Source organism: Bos javanicus, chromosome 15 (genome assembly GCF_032452875.1).
Source record: "Bos javanicus breed banteng chromosome 15, ARS-OSU_banteng_1.0, whole genome shotgun sequence".
Taxonomy (NCBI): domain Eukaryota; kingdom Metazoa; phylum Chordata; class Mammalia; order Artiodactyla; family Bovidae; genus Bos; species Bos javanicus.
This window is the reverse complement of record NC_083882.1, coordinates 81,010,768-81,034,743: the sequence shown is the minus strand read 5'-3', so window position 1 is coordinate 81,034,743 and position 23,976 is coordinate 81,010,768. Positions and strand designations below refer to the sequence as shown.

General features: G+C 63.5%; 1 protein-coding gene across 2 annotated transcripts; it reads left to right on the top strand.

Annotated features, from left to right (window-relative positions):
* Positions 1 to 184: 184 nt before the first annotated feature.
* Positions 185 to 23,267, top strand: TNKS1BP1 (tankyrase 1 binding protein 1). 2 transcript variants are annotated; one of them, XM_061381516.1, is made up of 12 exons: positions 185 to 1,441; positions 2,440 to 2,547; positions 3,611 to 4,241; positions 5,666 to 5,735; positions 9,872 to 11,563; positions 13,707 to 15,724; positions 20,257 to 20,599; positions 20,775 to 20,925; positions 21,032 to 21,159; positions 21,789 to 21,943; positions 22,164 to 22,236; positions 22,861 to 23,267. In XM_061381516.1, the coding sequence occupies exons 2-11, from the start codon at positions 2,454 to 2,456 to the stop codon at positions 22,222 to 22,224; spliced, it is 5,343 nt and encodes a 1,780-aa protein (XP_061237500.1). In that variant the 5' UTR covers positions 185 to 1,441; positions 2,440 to 2,453; the 3' UTR covers positions 22,225 to 22,236; positions 22,861 to 23,267. The 2 variants fall into 2 exon arrangements, with proteins under 2 accessions (XP_061237500.1, XP_061237501.1); XM_061381517.1 differs by lacking the exon at positions 185 to 1,441 and adding an exon at positions 1,915 to 2,093.
* Positions 23,268 to 23,976: the final 709 nt, after the last annotated feature.

Sequence of the window (23,976 nt, the reverse complement as noted above, 5' to 3'; positions counted from 1 at the left end):
AGATCTCAGGGTCGGCGGAGGCGGCCCTGCCTGCGGCGAGGCTTTTTTGGGCCTCCGCCCCGGGGCAGGAGCCGCCTGGTGTCTCCCCTGTGCCCTCAGGGTCCAGCCGGTCTCTGGACTCTTAACGCATGGGGGATGCTCGGAGCCGCTGAGATTTTCACAGCTCTGCTCTCCGGCCCTGGTCACCCGGGTTTCCCGCTGGGCGTCTGAGCTGCTGAGACCCCGTCCTCAGTTGGCGGGGGAGGGCGAGCTCTCCCTCTTGTGTGCTACAGCTCCCCGCCCGGCTGAGCCTCCAGGTGAAAGGGTTTTTCGGTTCTGGACCAGCTGGTCTCCATTTCTAACCACCCACACCACGTATCCCTGGTAATAACGTTCAAGGACAAGGAAACAGTCTTGCGTTTTTTTTTTTAAATTTTATGTTTTCTGCCGCGTGCCCCTCCTCCACGCACACTCGGGCCGGCTGTGAATGTTACTCACCCACCCACAGTGCGCCTGCTGCACCGGACTTGGCTGACCGGACTTGCACGGGCCTGGATGTCTCTTTCCCTCCTGCCTAGTCCCTCCTATCCTGGGAACAAGCTGGGACAGGGTCAGAAGTGAGAGGTTTTCCCGGAAGTTGGGCACCTGAGGTCCCTTCTTTGGATCTGGTGCTGTCTTGCCAGACCAGCTGGAGTAGGTGACTCTGGGCAAGGCAGGGCTCCTTGCAGGTTGGAGAGGGTTGGGTTGTCCTCAGGGACCCCATGCATACCAGGTGATAGGAAACATAGCTTTTCCTTTGGAACAGAGGGCCGCGGGGTCTATCAAGGAGGCAGGGCAGTGGTCATTCCCGGGGGCTCTTGAGGGTGGGATGGCGCTTCAGGATCCAGGATAGGACCTGAGGAGGTGGTGAAGTGTCTGAAAAACAGGTGACAAGACTGGGTTCTTCCGGAGACAAGGCATGGTCTGCGGTAGCCTGTGGTTGGGGGAGAGGACGAGATGGTTTCCAAGGGAAGCCTCCTAATAGGAGCTATCCTTTAATGGCCACTTACTGGGTGCTGGGCACTGAGGTCAGCAGCTGCATGGATCATCTCATGTGAGCCTCTTTTTTTTTTCAGTTTTGGCCACACCTCCCAGCGTGTGGGACCTCAGTTCCCTGACCAGGGATTGAACGGGTGCCGCCTGCAGTGTGCGGTGGAAGGAGGAGACTTAACCGCTGTGTTGAGTCTCATTGTGTTCTTCGTACAGGGAAACAGGTTTAGACCAGTGAGGAAAGTGCCTAAGGTCACAGAGCTGGAAGGCAGGAGATCCACCCAGCATTTGAATCCTGGTGGAGCAGACCCGGAGCTCCAGTTACAGGCCGAGAGGAGGGGCACCCGTTTGCTCTCGGCCATAGGCTTCTGTCACCTGGGTTAAAATCTCTTCCGCAGCCTCCCTCGAAAGCCCTCGGGTCAGGCCCAGGCTGGTGAGTGATGCCCAGGTAGCTGCTTCTGGTGGGCTGTGGACCCTCCCATGGTGATGGGCCCAGGAGGGGAGCCCTAGGGAGTTTTCCCCCCAAGCCACCCCGCCCCCCGGATGTTCTCTAGCCTGGTCTCATTCTCCCAGCCCCGGGCCTGGGCCGGCTCCTCCTTCCTCTTGGCGAGGCTCTGGAAATCCAGTGGGAGGCCATTGCTATGGCAACAGGACTAGGCCCTGACTTTACCTCATCAAATTCCGAGCCGAAGCCAAAGCGATTGAGAAATTAAAGGAAAAAAAAATGTATTCCAGATGTTTACTTTTTATTCCTTATTTTTCCGTGTTTGGATGAGACGGCTCTGGAGGAGGCGGGAGTCGGGGCAGGGACGTGCAGGGAGGAGGAGGACTGGGTGGGGGGGGGAGCCGGGAGGGAACCACTCCCAGCGGCAGGCCGGGGAGCGGGAAGGGGAGGCCCGCGGGGCAGGCGGGTGGCGGGGCGGGGCCCAGGTTGGGGAGGAGCGGGTTTTTCCCGTCTCCCGCGAGGTGATTCACCGGGAGACTTCAGGCTTGGCAGCCTTCTTTCCCCGGCCCTCAGTCGATCCCGCGAGCGGGGGCCCCCTGACCCAAGGAGTGTGTGTGTCGGGGGGAGTGCCTTGGGAGTGGTAAGTGGGGTGCCCTGGACAGCTGGCTGGAGGAGGGAGCAGGGGGCGGCTCCTCGGACCTGCAGGACTTTAGGGTTAGGAGACGGACTTGGAGAGCCGACGCGGGGTGGGGGGGCGGCAGAGGGGAGGACGTGGCCGCCGGGGACCTCCCGTGACCTCCCCCAGCCCCCCTCCTGAAGCGCCCGCTTCCTGTCCCGCACCGGCCGCCAGACGTCGGCCGCCAGAAGTCGGAGACTCCCTCTCCAAGCGCGCTGCCAGCGCCCAGCTCTCTGGCCATCTCTCTGCTCTCCCTCTTTTCCTGGGTCTTCTGCCGCCCCCAGCTCACCCCTCTGCCCCCCACTCCCAGGTCTGCCGCATGTGATGCAAGTGTCTGCTCCCAGGGAAGGCGCAGCCATGGCCTCCCCAGCGCCCCGCGGGCCGGACGAGGAGCTGGTATCCACTGGGTCCGAGCGAGGTACCTGTGGGTGCGAGGTGGAGCGGGCTGGCTGGAAAGGGGGCCAGAGGCCCGAACCCCCGTTCGGTGTTGGGGGCCAGTGGGTGAAGGCTGACCCTGTTGGGGAGGGAGGGAGGAGTCTGAGGACAAGCGGGATGAGCCTGAGAGGGCCTGCGCTCTGGTGGAGACCCTTCGGAACTGTCTGAGATCACAGCTCTCCAGCAGAGAACATGCTAACCTTGGAGAGGATGTAGATCAACCAACTTGTTTGACAGAGGAGGAAACTGAGGCCTGGGGGTGGGGGATGGGGAAGGGTATGCACCTATGGGCTTGAACCCAGGCCTCCTGGCTCCCTGTCTAGACGCCTTTCTTGCACTGAGTGGAATGAGTGGGTGATAAAATATCCTATTAGCAGGGCTGTGGCCATGAGTAATTCAAGGTCTTTTATTTGGCATTGAAATGCCTTATATAGAAGGTATGTTTCTGGTCTTTTTTTTCCCTTCTGTAGCAGATTTCCTTCTGTTTGGCTTAGGTCAATAGTGAGTTTGCGTTCCTGGTCACACAGCGGATGGTGGTGGGGAGGTGGCCTGGGTGTGCCCCGGAGGAGGGGGGCAGCAGGGTGGCAGGGTAGGGAAGCTGAGCTGGGAGAACGAGTTTGCTGTGGATGTAGTTTAGCAGAGTGGCATGCTCGAGGGAAGGACCAGACTGGGGGAGATGGTGGGCTGACTGCCTGGTGTGGGCAGGCAGGTGTTCATTTATTAGCTTGTTTGCTCATCTGGTCATTCACTTGGTAAGAATGTGTGTTAGGTGTAAAGTGGGTACAGTGAGAAATAGCTGCCAGCTGGGCCCTTAAATGGCTTTTCACTTGTAAGGGTGACTGGCTAGATAGACATTTTGGGAATTTGGAGATGAGGGAAAATGTTTCTGGGATGTGTTTGGAAAATCCAGGAAGCCTTCATGGAAGTGGTGACATTTGACTTGTACCTGGAAGGGTGTAGGAACATTCTGAGTCCATAGGGTGGGAGGTGAAGTTCTGCCTCCTATTCTTCTGACATTGGCTCAACCAGCCCTTTCCTTTTGGTAGGTGACCCTCGGGCCAAACCCCCTGTCAAGCCCAAACCCCGAGCCCTGCCTGCCAAGCCAGCCCTGCCTGCCAAGCCCAGCCTGCTGGTGCCCATTGGGCCTCGGCCTCCCCGGGGTCCTCTGGCCGAATTGCCTTCTGCCCGGAAGATGAACATGCTGGCGGGACCCCAGCCCTACGGCGGCAACAAGCGGCCCCTTCCGTTTGCGCCAAGGTCTGCGGCCGAGGCCCTGGCTGGCGGAGAAGCCACCCGGGAGCCTGGGAGAGAGGAGCCTGGGAAAGAAGAGACGCCCCCCTTGACCCCTCCGGCCCGATGCGCCGCCCCCGGGGGCGTGCGCAAGGCACCCCTTCCCTTCCGCCCAGCCTCGGAGCGCTTCGCTGCGCCCACCGTTGAGGAGATCCTGGCCAAGATGGACCAGCCCAGGAAGGAGGGCCCGGCTAGCCCCGACCGCCTCTGGGGCTCCCGCCTCACCTTCAACCACGATGGCAGCTCCAGATACGGTCCCAGGAGCTACGGCGTGGCCCCAGGCCCCAGGGACGACGCTGGGACCCTCTCCAAGGAATGGTCCCAGGAGGGGCCCGCGGGGTCTCCTGCCGACTGCCCTGAGGAGCCCAGCAAGACCCCCGAGCAGAGGTGAGGGGTGGGGGGCTGTGTGTCTGGTTGCAGCCAGCCTGGAGGACAGGGTGGGTAGTCTCCTGTGAGATGGTGATCTTCCCTTGGAGGTTAGCTGTGTTGCGTGCGTGCGGGCCAACCCTGGACAGAGTCACGGACCATTCCCCCCCGCAGACCGAGTTAGTGTGTGCTTTATTCTGTAGTCGTCCTCTGTACAGAGTCCATGTGTTTGTAGGAGAACTCAGATGTATAGCGTGGAAGTTTATTTTCAGTGCTTTTTTCATACTGAGAGCCAAATGCTGCCTCACTTAATCCACAGCCATCCTGTGTAGTGAAGGGAATATTAGGCCCATTTTAGAGATGAGGAAACTGAGGCTCAAAAGTGACTTCCCCTGGTCCCTTAGCAAGTGACAGACAGAGCTGGGGTTAGAATTAGGGCCTCTCTGATTCCAGTGTGTGCTCTTAACTGCTGGCCCGTCCTGTGGGTGCAGTGGTGTGCCAGGTGCTGGGGGGTGTGTGGGTGTGTGTGTATGTGTGTGGCACAGCCTGGCCGTGAAGAGAAGTCTGACGGGAGAGGAAAGCAGTGAACGCCCCTTGACGCCAGGCCAGTGGGTGTGAGCGCAAAGGCCGCACAGCTGGGTTGGAGACCGTTGCGTGTGGCATCCCTTTTCCCAGAGCCGGTGCCAGCGTGTCCTGGGGGCTCCTGACCTGGACATGTCCCTGGGCCCCGGGGAGGAGGCTTGAGGGTCCCAGCTGCCTGGAATACCCTCAGGGCAGGGAGTGCCAGATTGGGCCGGTTGCCCCCCAGGCCCTGTAGCTCTCTGGCCCCGCTGACACCGCTCCTGCTGCGGAGAAGGCCCTGCTGAGGTCTGAGCCGAGCTGGAGGCCCAGAGCCTCGCTCGCGTTGCCTGCCATCCTCTCCTGGGAGTGTGGGCGTCTGAGGCCTCCTGTTCCCCCTGGGCTCCCAGGGGGCCCGCCCTGTCCAGGCTGGGTTCCGCTCTCCTTCTCTTTTGCTCCCAGCCTGGCTTGAAAGGAGCAACCTCGACCTTGCAAAATCCCTCTGGTTGTCTTCCTCCCCCTGCAGTTCTCCAGAAGCGTTGGCTGGGGAGGGGCCAGCTGCCCTGGCCCGGAGAACCTTAACCCCTCAAGGGCTCTGGGGCTTGGTGGTCTTACTAGGAGCCCCGAGGGCTCTGGGGCCCCGCAGGCTCTTCCCAGAGGGGTTGGGGGGAGCTTACCCCGTGACATGCAGGTGGGACACACCCGCTGCCTCTGGGGTGCTCTCTCTGGGAGCCACCAGGGTCTTTGTCCCCTGGGAGGACGTGCCCTGGCGGGGTGCATGTCGGGTTCTGTTCCGGTCATTGGGTAGACCCCTGATCGCCTTCCTTCTCCACCAGCCTCAGGCTCCTCTGATCTGTGCCTCCGTCTCCCTTCTTTCTCCCTCACAGGAAATCCCCCTCGGACCTGACCTTCAACGGGGACCTGGCCCAGCCGGCCGTGTCTGAGCCCACGACCGACGTGAGTTCCCCACCCGACGACGCAGTCTCTGAGCTGGAAGGGTCTCGTTTGTGCCTCTCCCACCGCCCTCAGTTTAGCTGGGGAAACAGAGGCTCTGGAGGAGGTTTACGTGACTTGCCCCAGGACTTATATTTCTCAACTTCCAGGCCACCCTGGCTAAGTGTGGCTGAGGCCCTGAGGCTCCTACAGTGTCCAGGATGACTGCCCTGGACGGCCTTTTGTCTGCTGGGCAACCTCGGGGGGGCGGGGGTATTGACTGACGTAACCCCGGTCATAACTCTGGCCCAGTAGGCCCCTCAGGTCCCACGCAAGAGGTGCGCATGCCAGGGCTTGAGGTGCCAAATAACTTGCCCAGGGGCTAAAGGCAGGATTTGAGTCCAGCACGGTCCCTGGCCAGGTCTGCTCTCTTGCAGAAGAGGGGAAGTAACGTTTCACAGGGGTCTCCTGTTACAGCCCCTCTGCTCACGGTGTGCTCGGGGCGGACAGTCTGCGTTTCTGAGTAAATGACGCGAAGGGTGGTCTGTCTTGCTCCAAGAGCCCTTGCTAGCTGGAGGCTGTCCCGTCCGGCAGGGAGAGAGACATGAGTGTGTGCATTTGTCCAAACGTATTTATCGAGCATCCACTGTGATCCCGGTGCTGCGGAGACAGCCACGAGCAAAGTATCCACAGTCCCCCTGCTCCCAAGGAAGCGTGTGTCCGTTGCTCAGTCGTGTCTGACTCTTTGCGACCCCGTGGACTGTAGCCCACCAGGCTCTTCTGTCCATGGAGTTCTCTGGGCAGGCATATCGGAGCGGGTAGCCGTTCCCTTCTCTCGGGGAGCTTCCTGACCCAGGGATCGAACCCAGGTCTTCTGCCTTGTAGGCAGATTCTTTACTGTCTGAGCCAGGAGGGAAGACCTTGCTCCCGCTGAACGCGCCTTCTAATGCAGGAAGGCAGACTCCAACACCGGGAGCCCTGTGAACCGGCAGACAGGTAGAGCGTCAGACAGGCCCCCGGGATACCTACCTGCACGGGTCCTGGGGCGAGGGTGACGGGCATTTCTTGCCAGGAAAAGGGGGATGGGGTGAGCTCTTGGATGTTTGGGGAACAGCCTTTTTGGCAGAGGGAGCTGCAGCTACAAAGGACGTGGGCTCTACCCAGCGAGGAGACTGGGGTGTCTGGGTCACAGAGACAGCAGAGCTGGGTGGCGATGGGCCACTCGGGGGAGCGCTGGCTTGCAGGAGGGAAAGAGGCTATTGAGGGGCTGGAGGAGAGGCATGACCTTGCTCCATTTGCAAGGAGTCTCCCTGCCCAAGATCTTGGCCAGGGGCCAAGGGCAGCGGCAGGGGCCAGTCGGGGCTCTTGGGGTCACCCCGGTGAGAGACGATGGTGCTTTGGATCCTGGAGGCAGTCCCTGGGGGAGACGGTGGGCGGGGGGGCCTCTGGTGTGAAGGTGGAGGGAACGGACTTGCAGGCAGGCTGATCTGCCGGGAATGAGTGGAGAGTGAAGGGCGCCACTGGGGGTCTGTGGCCCAAGTGGTTGGGAGGTTACCCTTTACAGAGAAGGGGACCAGAGGAGCTTGCTTCTGGATCTGTTGAGTTGGAGACGCCTCGTCCAACGGGGTCTGAGGGGGTCAGTGGGGTGTTTGAGTCCGGAGCTGCAGGGACGTGAGGTGTGGGAGGGAGACAGAGGCCTGGCAGAGGAGCCCAGGAGAGGCAGGAAGGAGCGGAGGTGAGGGAGGGAACCCTGCTGGTGTGGAGCACAGGAGCTGCCCGGGCTGGGGGAGGCACTGGAGCGGGTGGTCAAGGGGCGCCCCTGAGAATTGGGGGTTGCAAGGGGGTTCTTGGCTGCACTTGGCTAGAGTGGCAGGGTGGCAAAGTGAAGAAGGGAGCCCGTTTTGGGGGGGCTCAGCGGAGGCTGGGCCCAAGGCGTTGAGGTAAGAGGTGCTGAACGCAGAGCCCGGGTTTAAGGAAAGGGGTGTAGCTGGAGGGATGGGAGGGGTGGACAGCAGCATGTGTGTGTTTTTTTTAAGCCAGAAGAAATGAGAGCAGTTTGTGTGCTGATGGAAACGGTCCAGTAGAGAAGGAAAAAAATCTGTGATGCTGGACACAGAAAGGAGGGCTTGGCCTGAGCTCTGAGCAGGGACGGCTCTCGTGCTGGCGGCGGGGCGTGGGGTGCCTGGGTGGGGGTCTCTGAGTCCTCGGGGAGGGATAGCAAGGCCCTCAGCCTGGAGAGCCTGGGTGAGGCGGGGAGGTTTGAGGACGGACTGGACCGGGTGGGAAAGCTGGGAGGTGGGGGTGCGTGGAAGGGGGATGTCGTGGGATTGCTAGGTGTTCGGGGCCCAGCTGAGCCCAGGGCAGCTGCGGCTGCAGGGAACCCACCATCCCAGCACCTAGCATCTCAGCGGCGGGCTTGTCTCCAGCTGCCCCGGTGCAGCCTGGAGCTGGGGCAGAGCTGTATTGTATCAGGTTAAACTGGGGTGAGGGAGGGAATATAGGGAGCTGTGTGAACACAGGGGTGGAGGAGAGAGGGGAGTCGAGTCGGGATGGGGAGAAGGGAGGAGACTGAGTGACCGCGCTTCTCAGACGGGCGGAGGGGAGGGAGAGGGGGCACTGGATGGACGGGGATGGACATGGGTCAGCAGGTCACCTAGACCTGACGCTCTGGGAGGCTCTGGCTGAGGACCAGGTCTAGGGTGGACCCTCAGAGAGGTGGCTTCCAGGGAAGTCGAGGAGAGGAGGTCAGGGAGCGGAGCCAGGACGCTGGAAGGGTCAGTCGTGGGGCTTCGGGAACCCCTGTGAGCTCTTTACCAGGGGCAGTGCTCTGGAGAGTGGTGGTGGTCCCGGAGCTCTGCTCTGGGGGCAGAGGGGTCTTGAGGGGTCTGTCCTGGGCTCTTGGAGGAGGATTCCTGGGGGGCGTGGTTTAAGGGCACAGGCTCTAAATTAACCTGATTTGCAGAGAGTGTGCAGGCTGGAAGGATCGGAGGGTGGCCTTGATGCGGAAGCAGGACGCCCCCCTGCCCAGGCCCAGGGGTCAGGTGGTGATGGGGCAGACGACCCCCCATGGGAGAAGGCGGGGGTGTGACCTCTGGGGAGGGCAGAGGTCAGATAGAGCAAGACTCAGGTCACGGCCTGGGGCAGGCCGGTGCAGGGGTGAAGGGGGGCCAAATGCTGGGGGTCCCAGGGCCCCAGAGTGTCCGTTCTTCCCCTGTGCTGTCCACAGCAGCCGGGTGTGCAGATCTTGCTCAATCTTCTCCTGACCGCCAGGTGGACATTGTTGACCTGGCCCTGGGGTGCAGGTGGGGACGCGGGGGGTCGGGGAGACCCTGCGTGGGAAGGTGTCCAGCTGACGGGGGAGGTGCCAGTGTCTCCGACCAGCGCTTTCATGGCCCCCGGGGCTTCTGGCCTGAATCCCGGATCCCGCTGCCCCTCAGGCGGAGCTGGGGCCATGGATGCTCAGAGCAGGGGGTGTGAGTTGCTCCCGGAAACTGGTCTGAAGCTGCGCTGGGCCTGGTGGAGTCCCACCCTGAGGCCGCACACCCAGACAGCCAGACTCGCTACTTTTCCTTTTGCCTTTCCTTTACAGAGCCGGTTTTAAAACGTGTGTTTTATTTGTTTATGTACTCGGCTGCACTGGGTCACACGGGATCTTTGATCTTTACTGTAGCTCACGTGATCTCCAGTTGTGGCATGCACACTTTTAGTTTCCACACTTGGGATCTAGTTCCCTGGCCAGGGATCGAACCCGGGACCCCCCACACTGGGAGCGTGGAATCTTAGCCCCTGGGCCACCAGGGAAGCGCACAAAGCCAGTGTTCTTGACTCGTGAACCTTGGACCCTTAGGAACTCCTCACATGAGCTTTGGGCTTGGGGGATGCGGGTGGGCGTGGTCTGAGCGATCCCCTGGGAATAGAGCGCTGTGCATTTCGTGGGGGGAGGGCCACGCGGGAGGGGTCTGGGACCCGAGCAGTCTCAGACGCCTGAGGTCATTCTGGAGCTTCTATCGGTTGTCCTGGGGGGCTGTCCCCCCGAGCCCCGGTTCCCCCCGTGGAGTGAGAGTGTCAGGCAGCCCGCCGCTGACCTGGGGTCTCTTGGGGGTAGGCAGGGGCCTCCCCAAGCCGGCGGAGCAGTGACAGCTACTGACTTTGTCTTGCAGGTTCTCAAGGTTCCCTGGGTGACCCCCGGTCCAGGCCCCACCTTGGAGAATGGAGGCGCCCCTGGCCCGGGTCTCCCTGCTGAAGCCTTGGGTTCGGGCCCCGAGTCTCCTCGCTCTGACTCCCTCGAGCGGGGCTCTCCCCGCCAGCCCCACCGTCCAGAGGCCCAGAGCCCTGCTGCTCCTGGGCATCCCTCCCTGCCCGCTGAGACTCTGGGCTCCCCGGCTGCGGGCCCCCCCGAGGAAGGCTCCCACCACCCACCCGCGAGCTCAGCCGTGGCAGCCTCGGAGGCCCCCAGACCCGGCAGCCCCCCGGTGCGGGAGCTCGCGGTGCACCCCAGCCCCGAGCGGTCCCCAGCCACAGCACCCCAGCCCCTGATGGCAGCGGGTGAGCTGCCAGACGTGCCTCGGACGTTTGCATCCGGGGACGGGGCGGCCCCGGGGGATGAGGACTGCCCTGCTGGCGGCCTGGCCCAGCGGCGGTTTTCTGAAGGCGTGCTGCGGCCTCCCGGCCCAGACCGAGAGCAGCTGGGGGGCTCGCTGGCCACCCTGCCCCAGGCCCCGGGGGGCCTGTCCGCCCTGGACCACCCCTTGGGGAGCGGGACTGAGTCCAGCTGGAGCTTGTCTCAGTCCTTTGAATGGACCTTCCCCACGCGGCCTGCAGGCCTTGGGGTGTGGCGGCTGGACTCCCCGCCGCCCTCCCCCATCACCGAGGCCGCGGAGGCTGCAGAGGCCGCAGAGGCTGGAAACGGGGCCGTGTCCGCCCGTGAGGAGGCCGGAAACTGGGCTGCGTCCACCTGCGAGGAGGCCGGAGGTGAGGCTGCAGAGGCCAGAGATGGGGCCGCGTCCACCCGGGAGGAGCCTGGAGGCGGGGCTGCATCCCCCCGGGAGGAGGCCGGAGGCTGGGCCACATCCACCAGGGAGGAGCCCGGAGATGGGGCCGCGTATGCCCGCGAGGAGGCCGGAGGAGGGGCAGCGTTCACCTGCGAGGACCCCGGAGACTGGGCTGCGTCAGCCTGTGAGGAGGCCGGAAGTGGGGCTGTGGAGGCTGCGGAGGTCAGAGACAGGGCCGCGTCCACCAGGGAGGAGGCCGGAGGCGGGGCCACGTCCATCCACGAGGAGGCTGGGGACTGGCCCTCGTCCACCCGGGAGGAAGGCGTGTCTCAGCGAGGGTCAGGGGCCCCGTCGGCTGCAGAGGGACCAGGAAGACCTGCTTCTCGGGGGCCGGGGGACGACCCGAGCTCTTCCCCGAGCCCGATGGGCAGTGGGGCGGACTATCCTCTGGAGTCCTCACCAACAGCAGGGCACCCACCTGCACCAGCCTTGCCGCAGGTGGAGACACACGGGGAACGGGAGCCCCCTCCGCCCACCCGGGAGGCCGCCCTGCGCGTCCTGGAGCCGGTCCTGGGGCAGGAGCAGCCAGCGCCCCCAGACCAGCCCTGCGTCCTGTTCGTCGACGCCCCCGAGCCTGGGCAGGCGCTGTCTGCCGAGGAGGACCCCGTGGCCCTGGCCCTGGCCGAGACCACCCGATCCAGGACAGCTGTTCAAGATCCCTGCCGGGCATCCCCCGAGCCCGCGGGGCCCGAGAGTGGCTCCCAGTGGCTGGATGACCTGCTGGCCTCGCCCCCGCCCAGCACACGGCGCAGCGCCCCGTCTGAGCTGAAGGGCGCTCCGCCCCCCAGCGCCTGCTCCGAGGTGAGGGGGGCCCTGGGCGGGGTTTGGAACGGAAGTCAAGGGCTTTTGGGGGCCTCTTGTTTCAACACGGATGCCTTGTGTTGAGAGTTTGGGATCCAGCCGTGAGCAGGCACCTCTGCCCCCGCCCCTGCCCTGGAGGTCCGTACCGTCTGCTCAGCTGGCGGAGCAGAGAGTGTGGGCTGCTACTTAGAGTCTAGTCTGAGTCCGCATCTGACCCCGGCTTCCACCAGCTGAGTGGTCTCGGTAACGTACCCAGACGTCCAAGCTTCAGAGCCCTTTCACAACGATGACATTTACCTCATAGACTTAGGGGCTTCCCTTGTGGCACTGCTAGTTAAAAATCTGCCTGCCAGTGTGGGAGACAGAGGTTCAATCCCTGGGTCGGGAAGATCCCCTGGAGGAGGGCCTGGCAACCCACTCCAGTACTCTTGTCTGGAAAATTCCATGGATGGAGGAGCCTGGTAGGCTGCAGTCCGTGCGGCCGCAGAGTCGGACAGGACTGAGCGACCGAGGACACTTAGGCTTGTGTTGTGGGCAAGACAGAAGTGGAAAGCGCTGGATGCAGGGCTTGGCACCCTTGAGCGTTCGGTCCGTGAGGACTGGTGGTTTCATGAAGGGCACCAACAGAGCCAGTTAGACGTGCGTCCTGGACCCAGACGGCCGAGTTGCTGTCTTGGCCCTGTTCCTGGCCCAAGTGTGAGCTGGAACACGTGACTTTCCTGCCCGCACCTCAGTTTCTGCGTCTGTAAAATGGGGAGAATGGTGCTGGGCTCTACCTCGCAGGGTGATGGCTGCAGTGCCTGTGAAGTACTCAGACTAGCGCCCATCACAAGTGCTTGGGAGTGTTGGATCTTGCGAGTGTTCTTACTGTGAAGTTCAGATTTGCTTTCGTAGAGGCCCAGAGGAGGCGGAGCCTTGTGCAAAGGTTACCCAGTAAGCTGGCAGCCGGGCTAGGGCCAGAGCACCGATTCCAGGGCCAGTGCCCTTTCTCCTACCGGGCTGCCCAGTAGTCTCAGGGATGGGAACCAGGTGGCGATAGAAACGTACTTTTAGGGGCGGGGCTGGGAGGAGGGAGGAGCCGGGGGCCTCTGGGCGGGGCCTGGGGGACGAGCAGGAAGGAGTTAAGGCCGCTGGGCTCGCGCGGTAGGTGTGTCCGTCCGCGGTAGGTGTGTCCGTCCCGGGATGCGGTGACTCAACTGGCTCCCGGGCGGGGCCGCTGAGAGTTGCAGCTGCTGTACAGGGAGGGGGGCCAGGGCTGTTGGACAGGTCCGGGCGGGCGAGGGGAGCGGCCCAGCCCCGTCCCGGCACTCGCCGCGCCCAGTGGGCCCCGGGGCGGGCGGGGACCGGAGGCCGGGACCATGGCCGGGCCTGGGGACCGGGAGCCCAGTGTGTCGGTCCTGGAGAGGCTGCTGGCCAACGCCGCGCTGCGGGACGAGGCCGGCCGGCTCCGCAGTCCCGAGCCCAGGGCTCCCCCGGCCGCACGAGTGAGTCAGGGAGTTCCGGACGGGGTCGGGAGCCCGGAGCCCTGGTTGGGTCTTCTCCCTGAACTAGAGGAGGCCGTCCCTTTGGGGCTGGCGGTGAGGACCCAGAGACCTTCGCAGGGCGGCCGCTGGCAGGAGGGAGCTTCCCTTGGGGTCAGGGCTGGGGGTTCACGCGGGCTGGAAGGGTGAAGGGTGTCCTGGGGAGCTTGCCTTGGAAAGGGGCGGCTGTGGAGGGGCGCAGGGTCTTGAGCGCTCCTCGCTGAGGGCATGCCCTCCCCCACGACCCCGGATAGACCCCTCTGCCAGGCAGCCCTGCTCCTGGCGTTTCGCCAGGTGTTGCCCAAGGGCAGTAAACAGGACTTCGGGATTTACCGCCGAGGCCCCAGGGGGTGCTGGGACCTCTGCTGAGCCTTCGGCTTCAGTGATTCCATTTAACTCTCTCGTCCTACCCCCTGCCGTAGTAACTGACCTCACTGAACGATGGGGACCCCGGGGACCCAGAGTGCTTAAGTGATTTGCCCAAGGTCACACAGCCCGCATCCAAACCCAGGCTCTCCGAAGCCAGAGTTGGGTCCTAGGCAGCGCTGACTCTCGCTCCGGACCGATTGCCACCCTGACTAATTTTAAGTCCCGTTTGTGTCTTCTCTCTCTCTTATTCCCAGGGACTCCTCGGCTGGGCCCAGAAAGACCTGCAGAGTGAATTTGGAATTGCAGGAGGCCCACATCCTGGCGGTTTCCGGCCTTCCACCTGGTCCCAGGATGCTTCTCGGGACTACAGCCTGGGAGTTGCAAGCCCTCGAGGGGACCCAGGCCTCGGAGAGAGGGACTGGGCCAGCGAGTGTGGGCATGGAGTTGGGGAGGGGGGCCCTGGGGAATGGGCTGGCAGGTGTGCCCTCGACTGTGAGGAGGACGAGGTCGGCGGCCAAGACGGCCGTGGAGCGGGGGCCCCAGGGGGCCTCGGCACCCAGGACCGGGCGATCGGGAAGCCTAGCGCTCCGCAAAGCCACGAGGTGGACCTTCAGCACTGGGAGTTCGGGAAGAGGGATTCCCAGGGCACCTACTCCAGCCGGGACGCAGAGCTCCAGGACCAGGAGTTTGGGAAGAGGGATTCCCAGGGCACCTACTCCAGCCGGGATGCAGAGCTCCAGGACCAGGAGTTCGGGAAGAGGGATTCTCTGGGAACCTACAGCGGTCGGGACGCAAGCCTTCAGGACTGGGACTTTGGGAAGAGAGATGCCTTGGGCGCCTACGCGAGCCGGGATGAAGAAGGGCAGGGTCCGGAATCAGGGCAGAAGGACCCGCTCGGTAGGTACAGCAGCAACCAGGACGCAGGGCAGCAGGACCCGGGGTTCAGAAGGAGCGACTTCGGCAGGAGCGCCTGGGTGCCGGACTACAGCGGCGGCCTCACTCGGGACTTCGGAGCCAGAGCCCTGAGCGCCGGGTTCAGCCTCGAGGAGGCCCAGCGGCAGGACACGGAGTTTGAGAAGAAGACCCCGGGCCGAGTGAGCCCCGGGGTGGCTGGCAGGGACGCGGGCTGGCCCGAGACCACTGAGGCGGGGAGCGTGTTCTCTGCCAGCGGCTCCCAGCTGCAGGACGGGGATCTGGGGCAGAGGGACCCAGGCGGCTGGCAAGGCGGCGCTGACTCCCGGGAGGTTGGGGGCCCGCAGGCGGGGGGCGCCCGGAGCCCAGGGGAAGCTGACAGGGAGGGGGCAGAGCGGGGCTGGGCCGGAGACTTCGGCCTCGGTGTGGGCGCCCAGCCAGAGTTGGCCTTCAGCCCGGGCCAGCGGGGTTGGGGCAGTGGCTTCTGCGCGGAGGCCGCGGAGCAGAGCCCCCAGTTTGGGATAATCGGTGACGACAGGGCGGGTGGGGCCAGCCTGAGCACTTGTGGCCAGCTGGGAGGCGGCCCCTTCTTGCCCCCTGAGGGGGCCGTGGGCTGGACTGACCAGCTGGGTCTCTGGAACCTGGAGGTGTCCAGCTGTGTGCGTGCTGGCAGCTCCAGCGAAGCCAGGGAGGATGGCGTGGGACAGACCGGCTGGGCAGACCACGCGGGCGTGACCGATGCAGGGCTAGTCTGCCGTTCGCAGAGTGGAGGGGCGGAGGCCCCCGGGAGGCTCGGAGTCGGGGACCAGGACTGGCCTTCCGAGGTTGGAGGCCCCAGCCAGACCAGAGAGGGTGGCGTGGGGCAGACTGACTGGTCAGGCGCGGAGGCGGGAGAGTTCCTTAAATCGAGGGAGCGCGGAGTGGGTCAGGCAGACTGGACGCCTGAGCCGAGAGACCGAGAGCTCGGGCCTGGTGGGGTGGACTGGGGCGACAGTCTAGGCCTGAGGCATCTGGAGGTGCCCTGTGAGCTAGACTCGGAGACTTCTCAGGGGCCGCGGGGTCGCAGGCTGGACCAGGTGGACTGGGCCCAGGACTCGGAGCTCCGGAACGTGGAGCTCCCGGCTGAAGCCAGGGAGTGTGGCGTGGGGGACGTCAGCCAGCCCCTGGAACCAGGTGTGGGGAATGATGACCTCTCAGCCCTCGGCTTGGAGGCCCGAGGCTCCTCGGAGGCCAGGGAGCTCGGGGTCGGCGAGATGAGTGGGCCGGATGCCGAGGACGGAGACCCCTTCCTGCCGCTCGTTGTCATCTGCCCGGAGGAGGACGGATCCGGGCTTCAGGAGTCCCCGGCCTTCGGACCCAGGTAAGGGAGCCACACCCCAGGGTCGGAGGGCGTGACAGCCCCCTGGAAATGGCCCCCTTTCTGCCTGGGGTGGAAGCTGCTCTTCCACCAAAACGTCTAGTATTCAGAGAACTGCGATGGTTCGGAGTGTGAATTTTTCTTTATTTACTTCTTAAATTGAGCACTGACACACACACAGGTGAGTTTCTTTTTTTGAAGCGATGACTGTGGTGGTTGAAGTGTGGTTTTTGCAGCATGATTGTGTGTGTGCTGGAGGAAGCACCCAGTGCGGGATGGTTTCTGGCAGGCTTCGGATGCTGCCGGCTTGGGGGGCGAGGCCTGGCATGATCCTGGGCTGGGCAGGTCCAGCGTGGAGCGGGCGGCAGCGCTCATGTCTGCCAGAGGGGAGGACCTCCGTGCTGCTTGCCTGCCCTGTCTTAAGGCTCCCAAGGGCAAGGCTTCCCTGGTGGTCCTGTGTTTAGGACTCTGCGCTTTGACTGCTTGTGGGCCCGAGTTCAGTCCCTGGTCAGTCGGGGGACTGAGATCCTGCACGTGGACCATGCAGCACGGCCAATAAATAAAAAACAGCCACACCAGCAGAGAATAAACCCTGGTTCAAAAGGGAACCTGAAGGACACTGGGACCTGGTATCTGGCCCGGTGACCTTTTGGCCTCCACACCCAGGGTGGCTGAAAAAGAACTTTCCAAAAAAAACACACAGTTTTATGAGTCAACCGTAGTCTGACTCTGAAATTTTTCTATTGTAAAACCAACTGGGGCGATGTCTCACCCCACTTAAGGGTGCTTAAAAGGCATCATGTTTATTTTGCCGTCACTTCTGTTGAGATCGGGTTTAATTCTCTTGACTTGAGTCGCAGGTCTGACCTTTGCCAGATCTGGGTGGAGGGGGGTGCGTCTCACGTGTTGTGAAGAGGAGACAGGAGGGGGTGCTGGGTGGAAGCTGTGTTCGCAGTGGAGGAGGGGGTGCTGGTAGCTGGGGGGCTGGAGGTACCAGGAAGGCTCTAGAGGGGACTTGGGTGTCTGAGGTGTCTGAGGTGTCGGGAGAGGCATTGGGGGCTGAGGACAGGGCGGGGGAGGGGAAGGGGAGGTGGGCAGAGCCTGGGGCCAGGGTGAGGCCCTGGGGGGCATTCTGGGCTCGGCTGCTGCGGGGAGCTGGAGGGGCACTGGCTGGGGCAAAGCCTGCAGGGATGGGCGTAAGTGACCGGACCGCTGTGAGCTGTCACTTTCCGGGTGCGGGGAGAGCGTAGGCCGCCCGAGGTTGCCCCCGAGTCCTCTTCCCAGGATGCTCAGAACTCCACCATCCCGCACACCTCCCCTCTGTGATCTTCACACCTGCCCTGTGAAGCAGGAAAGGGTTTTTTTTTATCACCTCCAATTTGCAGGCCGAGTGGTATGACCCACTTAAGGTCACTGAGTCAGCAGTGCCACTTTCCGACTTCTGGGTCTTAAATGCCTTCAAGGCTTTTGGACTTGCAGGCAGTGGGACCCACCGCCCTCCACGTGTTTCTGAAGGTGGGGAGTGGGGAGAGAGTCTCCCCTGTTAAGGATGGAGAGAGAACTTTCCAAAAGTTCTGGCTGGGGGACTGGGTTGGGGAAGGGGCAGGGTTCTGGCAGAGAAGCTCAGCTGTGTGACCTCTGGCCTCCGTCGCACCTTGAAAACGCCCAGCTTTTTGGGCCGTGTTGTACATTTGGCAAACACCGTGTACTCAGTGGACATATGGCGGACTTAGAAAGTAGGGCTCTCAGCACCAAAAATACAGCAGTAATGGAGACCTGTTTACCTTTCTCCAGGGCAGTGTTTCTCGAGCTTATTTGATTAATGTCCACAGGACTGGCGTTCTAAGCTTCTGACTCGGGGAAATTCTACACTCGGGAAAGTTGCTCTCTGGAGGAAGCTTTGTAGGTTCTCCCGGTAACGAAAAGTCCTCGAGGACAGCTCAGAGCCCCTGGCTTTGGGCCCGTCCGCCAGGTTTGGGGCCTGGTTCTGCCACCACCTCCATGAGCCTGGGCAGGGCCCGTCTCTGCTCTGGCTTCCCGCCTGTGACGAGTGGGCATCATTGACTCCCAGCCCCTGGGGGCCTTTGGGCTGGGGGTCCGTGTGCAGGGAGTGTCAGAGCTGCAGACACGTGGTCAGCCCTGGCCAGGTGCTCACCGCCAGTATTGACACCTGCTTGGCAGATGTAGACAGTTGTGGGGCCTTGGGGGATGTTTCTGGCTGTCGTCCTGCGTGGGACGGAGGCCCCCCGGCTGGTGGCCATTGGCTGGACTGCTGTCCGAACAGTTGGGCGAGAGCGGCATGGGCGTTCGGCGTGTCCCTCCCGTGTCTTGGGCTCCTTGTCCTGAGGGGAGAAGCACTCCTGGGCCCCCCGAGAGCTGCTGCACTGCCCCCTCTCCTGCCCCAGCCCCCAGGCCCCGGGATACAGCAGCCTCCCAGCCACCTGGGGGGGTCTTCGTGGGCTGGGAGAGGACCTTCATGGGTTTCTGAGGGCTGGCCCCCTCGTTCTGTGAGCAGGGGAAGCAGCCCCAGAGAGGCGGCTCGGCTTTCTCAAGGGCCCACAGCTTGTGAACGCTGCTCCTTGGCATTCCCTCGGGCCCCTGCATGTGGTTGGCATTCTCTTCCTGTCTCTCTGGGGTCAAGGTCAGCTGCTGCTCGTATATACACATCTTTCCAGCTTCAGTCCCGACCGCTCTCATTTTGGGTCTTGGAGCCTTGAGCACAAGGAAACGAGTCTGTTACACGTGGACCTCCGTGTTTGTCCCTGGCATGGTCCTGGGGATGGTGTTGGATCAAGTCCTGGCCCTCGGGATCCTCAGAGTCCTGACGGGCAAGGGGCAGAGCTGGTGTCAGTTGAGACGAGCCCTCACTCCGGGCACCTGGTACAGACAGTGGGGCGGGATGTGTGCTCCCCCCACCCCTCTGCAGGGCCTCCCCCAAGGCCCATGGGCTGCGGGTGTGCCGGGTCCCCTCTGCCGTGGACGTCTTCGCCCACCCATCTGCGGGTCCACAGCCCCTTGGCCCCGGCCTGCCCCCAGCCTCCCCTCTGCCCCCAGCCTCCCCTCTACCTCACCTGGAAAGGCTGGTGGGCGCAGCTGCCCGGGGAGGCTACCTCTCCCTCCCTCCCTCCAGGGGCCTCCTGTGTCAGCAGCCTGGGGAAGGACAGACTGACACGTGCTCCCCTGCTCTCCCTGCTTCTGGCCTGGCACTGACTCACCTGCTTCACGCTCTTCCCCTCCAGCCCGGGATCCTAGCTTCCAGGCCCTGCCCGCCTTCCCCACGCCCGTGTGCATGGGGTGTGTGTGAGAGCTGTGTGTGTCTGAGGTGTGGCTCTGTGGTGCTTCTCTGTCTCTCCCACGCCGTGTGCAGTGTGTGTGTACACTGTGTGCAGGGTGTGTGTGTGTGTGTCTCGGGTGTGGCTCTGCGGTGCTTGTGTGTGTGTGTGCGCGTGTCTGTGTGTTGGCTGTGGCTCTGTGGTGCTTGTGCCGGTGTGTGGAAGGAGTGACCGGTGAACGGTGCCCACCTCCCGCAGGAGACGGGCCGTGTGTGTGTGCAGGTGTGTCTGTCTCAGGGGCAGGCAGGCAGCTGGGCCACACACCCGCTCCCCGGTGCAGAGCGTGAGCTGCTGAGCATGCCTTGCGTGCCGGATGGTACGGGTCCTGTCTCGAGGGCGCAGCGGGCAGAAGACGCAGTTCAGGGACAAGGTGGCGTCCCTGCCCACCGGCAGACGTCAGCTCTGTCCCAGGCCCTGGCCCCCGTGGGGATGCAGGTGGCTGTGTCCCCGAGTTGCTTGCTGATGGGCTGTGGGGACAGAGCACCTGGATTTGCAGTGGGGCTGGCAGCTCGCGCCCAGGGTGTGCAGGGCGGGGGAGTGGGCCCGGGGGCCCCCCAGGGGGAATCCAGGCTGACTGAGAGCGCGGGGGTGCCTGCCGGGCAGAAGCAGCTTGTCCAGGCGCGCCATCGGGTACACGTCGGGTACGCGGCCGTCCGCAAGGCCCGTGTGTTCAGAGGCATGCGCAGAGAGGGCTGAGCTGGAGGGTCAGGGCTGAGAGGCCGGCTCGGCAGGCGGACCGCATCCCGGGAGGATCCACAGCATTGGCAGCGGTAGGATCACGTTGGTGGGCACGCCCACCGCACTGCTCTGTGCGAGATGTTCAGTCTCACTCCGCGCCTGCAGAGACTCTGTACTTAGAAGACCCTAAGGCTCTTGGGGTCCCCCGCGCGCGGCTCTGTGCAAGGTGTTCAGAGCCTCACTCTCTGCCACCGGTGACCCCGTAGTTAGCAGACCCCTTGGGGGTGAAGGGACTCCCCCATCGTCTCAGGAAACGGGGAGCCTGGCATTTGAACACGCCGGGCTGGCCCAGCTCGCTCCCTGCGTGCAGTCCATGGGGAGGCGTGGACGGGCCGCAGGAAAACAGGCCGAGAAAGGCGCTCTGTGGGTGGGGGTGGGGGGCGGGTGCGGGGATGGGGGGTGGGGGGAGGGGTGTGGGCGGGCCCCGCGGCCCGCATGACCTCAGTCTCTGCTCTGTCCCCGCAGCCCTGGTGATCACCCGGCCCGCTCCCCACCCACGGGCTCCCAAGGCCAGCCGGGTGAGAGGCTGGCTGCCCACAGCCCCGAGGCCACGGCCCCGCGGGAGTCGGCATCTCTGGGGTCCAGGGCCCCGTCGGAGGAGGAAGGGGCCGCAGCAGGTGCGGACCGAGTGGAGCCCCGGGAGCCCGGCCAGGACCCCCTGTCTTCCTGGAGGCCACAGCCGGAAGGGGAGGCCAGCTGGACAGACGCGGTCCACAGCACCCGGGATGCCACAGGGGCCAGTCAGGGCGAGCAGACCCCGCAGGGGCCGCCGACCAGCACCCCCAGCCAGGATTTCTCCTTCATCGAGGTCAGTGGGTGGGCTCCTGTCGGGGTGGGGGTGGAAGGGGGTGTGTAGGTGCTGTAGCTCGGGTCTCACCCCAGGACCTCCCTCTTGGCGGGGCGGTCTCAGCCCGAGGGGGCGGGAAGCTGGGATGAGGCAGCTCTGCGGTCATGGCAGTGGTCTGTACCCCCATCCCCCACAGGACACCGAGATCCTCGACAGCGCCATGTACCGGAGCCGTGCCAACCTGGGGCGCAAGCGTGGGCACCGCGCCCCGGCCATCCGGCCCGGGGGCACGCTGGGCCTGTCGGAGGCTGCAGCGTCGGACGCAAGGCTGTTCCAAGACTCCACGGGTAGGGCCGGGCTGTCCTGACGACCTCCATGTCGCTGTCCTGTGGGCGGTGGGCGGGGGGTCTGGGGTTGCCGCCCCGTGCTGAGCCCCTGCCCGGGCCCTTGCAGAGCCACGGGCTTCACAGACGCCGTCCTCGGACGAGGAGGTGGTCGAGGAGCCTCAGAACCGCCGGACACGGGTGACCAAGGGCCTGAAAGTCAGCCTGTTCCCTGGCCTGAGCCCGTCGGCCCTGAAGGTACCCTCTGGCCGTACCGCCCCCTGGCGTCCAGCCTGCCCTCCGTCCGTTTGTCTGTCCGTCTAAGCCCCGAAACCCTGTCCGTCCTCTGTGCCTGCTGTGCTCGTGGTGGGCGCAAGGCGGGATGGAGGGAAGAACACAGAGGGTCTGGGTCCCAGAACCCCACGGGCTGGCAGGGCTACAGTGGTGCAGCGGGGTGGAGGTTCAGGTGTCCCTGGGGGTACGGCAGGGGTGAGCCGCACAGAGGGAGGTGGGAGGCTGGGTGCGGGACTCGGGGAGGCCTCCGGTCACAGCTTCAAGGCACTAGCAGGCGTGTAGTGTTTGCGGTGGGGAGATGTTGCAGGCAGAGGGCGCAGGGAGTGCAGACCCTGGGGGTGTCCCTGCTGGCTCCGTCCAGCCCACTCGGGCTAGATTCAGGTCAGCAGTGTCTCCCTGAGGGCCTGTGGGGTGGCAGGCACAGCCTGCCCTCGGGGAAGGTCATCGCTAAGCAACTTCCCCTCCCCGGGGTAAGAGGGCTGTGGAGGGCATTCAGGCCTGGGCCAGGGACGCCACGCCCTGGGGAGAAGGCCTGGCCCTCCCTGCCCACGCTGGCCCCGGTGACGTCCGTCTGTGCTCCGGCTTCCTCTCAGGCCAAGCTGCGCTCGCGGAACCGCTCGGCTGACGAGGGGGAGCCCTCAGAGGGCAAGGCGGGCCAGAAGGAGTCGATGCAGCGCTCCAAGTCCTGCAAGGTCCCCGGGCTGGGCAAGCCCCACGCGCTCCCGCCCAAGCCAGACAAGTCCTCAGGGTAGGTGATCTGCGTGCCAGGAACTACCCATCTCGGCCTTAAGAGGAAAACCCTGCTTTACAGGGAGACAGAGGCTTGGAGAGGGTATCATGCTGCGGGTCGGCACTCTTCAGCTGGTGCCAGGGTGCTGGTCTCTGCGGCCAAGCCTGACGCCACCCCTCTTGGCCAGGGGCGGGGGGCGTTTCTGACTCCCTTCCGACTTCTGCTCCCTGCCCTGTAGGTCAGAAGGATCATCACCCAACTGGCTGCAAGCCCTGAAATTGAAGAAGAAGAAGGTCTAAGAAGTCGTTGAGGTGCGGGCAGGAGCTAGGCTTGGCCTGTCTAGGGTTGGGGGCTGGTTCAGGGCTGCTGGGGCCCCTTCCCCAGAGGCCTCCGGAGGCCCCAGACCTGCTTTTATGGCCCTCATCTGCTAGGCTGGAGGAGGGATAGGCTAGCCACTCCAGTATTCTTAGGCTTCCCTGGTGGCTCAGCTGATAAAGAATTGCCTGCAGTTGGGAGACCTGGGTTCCATCCCTGGGTTGGGAAGACCTCCTGGAAGGAAATGGCAACCCACTCCAGTGTTCTTGCCTGGAGAGTCCCGTGGACAGAGGAGCCTGGCGGGCTGCAGTCCGTAGGATCGCAAAGAGTCGGATACAGCTGAGCCACTAACACTCCGAGGCTGGGAGCAGACGCTAAGGCCAAGCTCCAGAGTCCTGCGTCCCTCGGCTTGGGGACGTCCACCCCGCCTTCCTCCTAGGGCTCAAGGATGCTGGCCTGCCCTTCTGGTCTGGCACCCCTGGGGGGCACTCACTAGGCTGGAGGTCCCCAGCAGGGCCTTCCTCATGCTGGGCCTCGCAGAGGGGCGCCTGGGCAGGGAGGTGAAATGTCCCCTCTGCCCCCCTGTCCCCATCCAACCTCTTCTCTTCCCTCTGTTGCAGGTCCTTCCCATCTGGCAGTCTCAGGCAGTGCCCGTCCCTGTGGGGTCCCTGGCGGGGAGACGGCTGAGCCTCCCCGGCCACAGCCCCTGCCCGTGCGCCTCTGGGGCGTTGGGGGAGGCCCCGATATGCACTTTGTATCAGCGTCCCAGCTCCCCTGCACCGCCCCTCCCCGCCGGTCTTCCACGGCGTTGGTCCCTCGTCCCGCCTCCCTCTCTGCTTCCTCTTGCAGCCCCCCTTGGGTTTTCTTTTGATACCAGTTTATAGCCTTTTTTATAAAAGCCTTTGATTTTTGTAACGGGCGGAGCCCAGCCCCACCCCACGTCTCCCTCCGCCCTGCCAGGGGCCCCACAGAAACCAATAACGTTTTGCCACTTGAAACAATAAAGTTTTTTGGGAATTGGTGCTGCCCCGGTTGTGGTGTGTGGTTGTGGTGTGTCCCCATTGGAGGCCAAACCCGGGAGGTGCCAGCTCTCGCCCTGCCCAGCTTGGAGCCTGCACTGACACCCAGCCTGTCTCTTCCCTAGCACTCCCTGGGCTCAGGGACCTGGAGGAGGATGTCTTGGTTACAGTAGGCTGATTCCTGATTCGGACAAACCCCAAATCTACATAGCTTAACACACAAAGGTTTCTTTTCCAATCGTAGTCCCATCTGGGGTGGGTTAACTGTCAAATTACATTAATAGCCCTCACACTCCCTAAAGATAAATACCAAAAGGTTTAAGAACCTCCGGTGGATGGGATGATTTCCCAGTTCAGCTTTGGTTCAGGTAATTCTGTTTGGCCTCCGTCCTCCCTGGAGGCTCAGAGGGTAAAGAATCCGCCTGCAATGCAGGAGGCCTGGGTTCCTTCCATCCCTGGGTTGGGAAGATCCCCTGGAGGAGGGCTGTGAACCTCACAGTCATGCAGAACCCAGGCCCCTTCCCTGTTGTGGCTCAGCCGTGGTCAGGGGCCCCAGAGTCTCTGTAGCATCCAGTGGAGACGGGTCGATCCTTTGGGAGACCCGTGGTCCACTGGCCAAAATTCAAGTCATGCCCCCTGCTACCTACGAGGGAGACTGGGAAATGTAGTCTAGATGTTTGTAGGGAGGGAGAGAGAGAACCAGATACTGGTAAAAAT

What these genes read in the sequence shown, in the direction of transcription:
- TNKS1BP1 (XM_061381516.1), top strand. Translation starts at nt 2,454, where the DNA reads ATGCAAGTGTCTGCTCCCAGGGAAGGCGCAGCCATGGCCTCCCCAGCG. An exon ending in AGGATTTCTCCTTCATCGAG is followed by an intron (nt 20,600 to 20,774) that starts GTCAGTGGGTGG and finishes CATCCCCCACAG; the next exon opens with GACACCGAGATCCTCGACAG. An exon ending in GCTGTTCCAAGACTCCACGG is followed by an intron (nt 20,926 to 21,031) that starts GTAGGGCCGGGC and finishes GGGCCCTTGCAG; the next exon opens with AGCCACGGGCTTCACAGACG.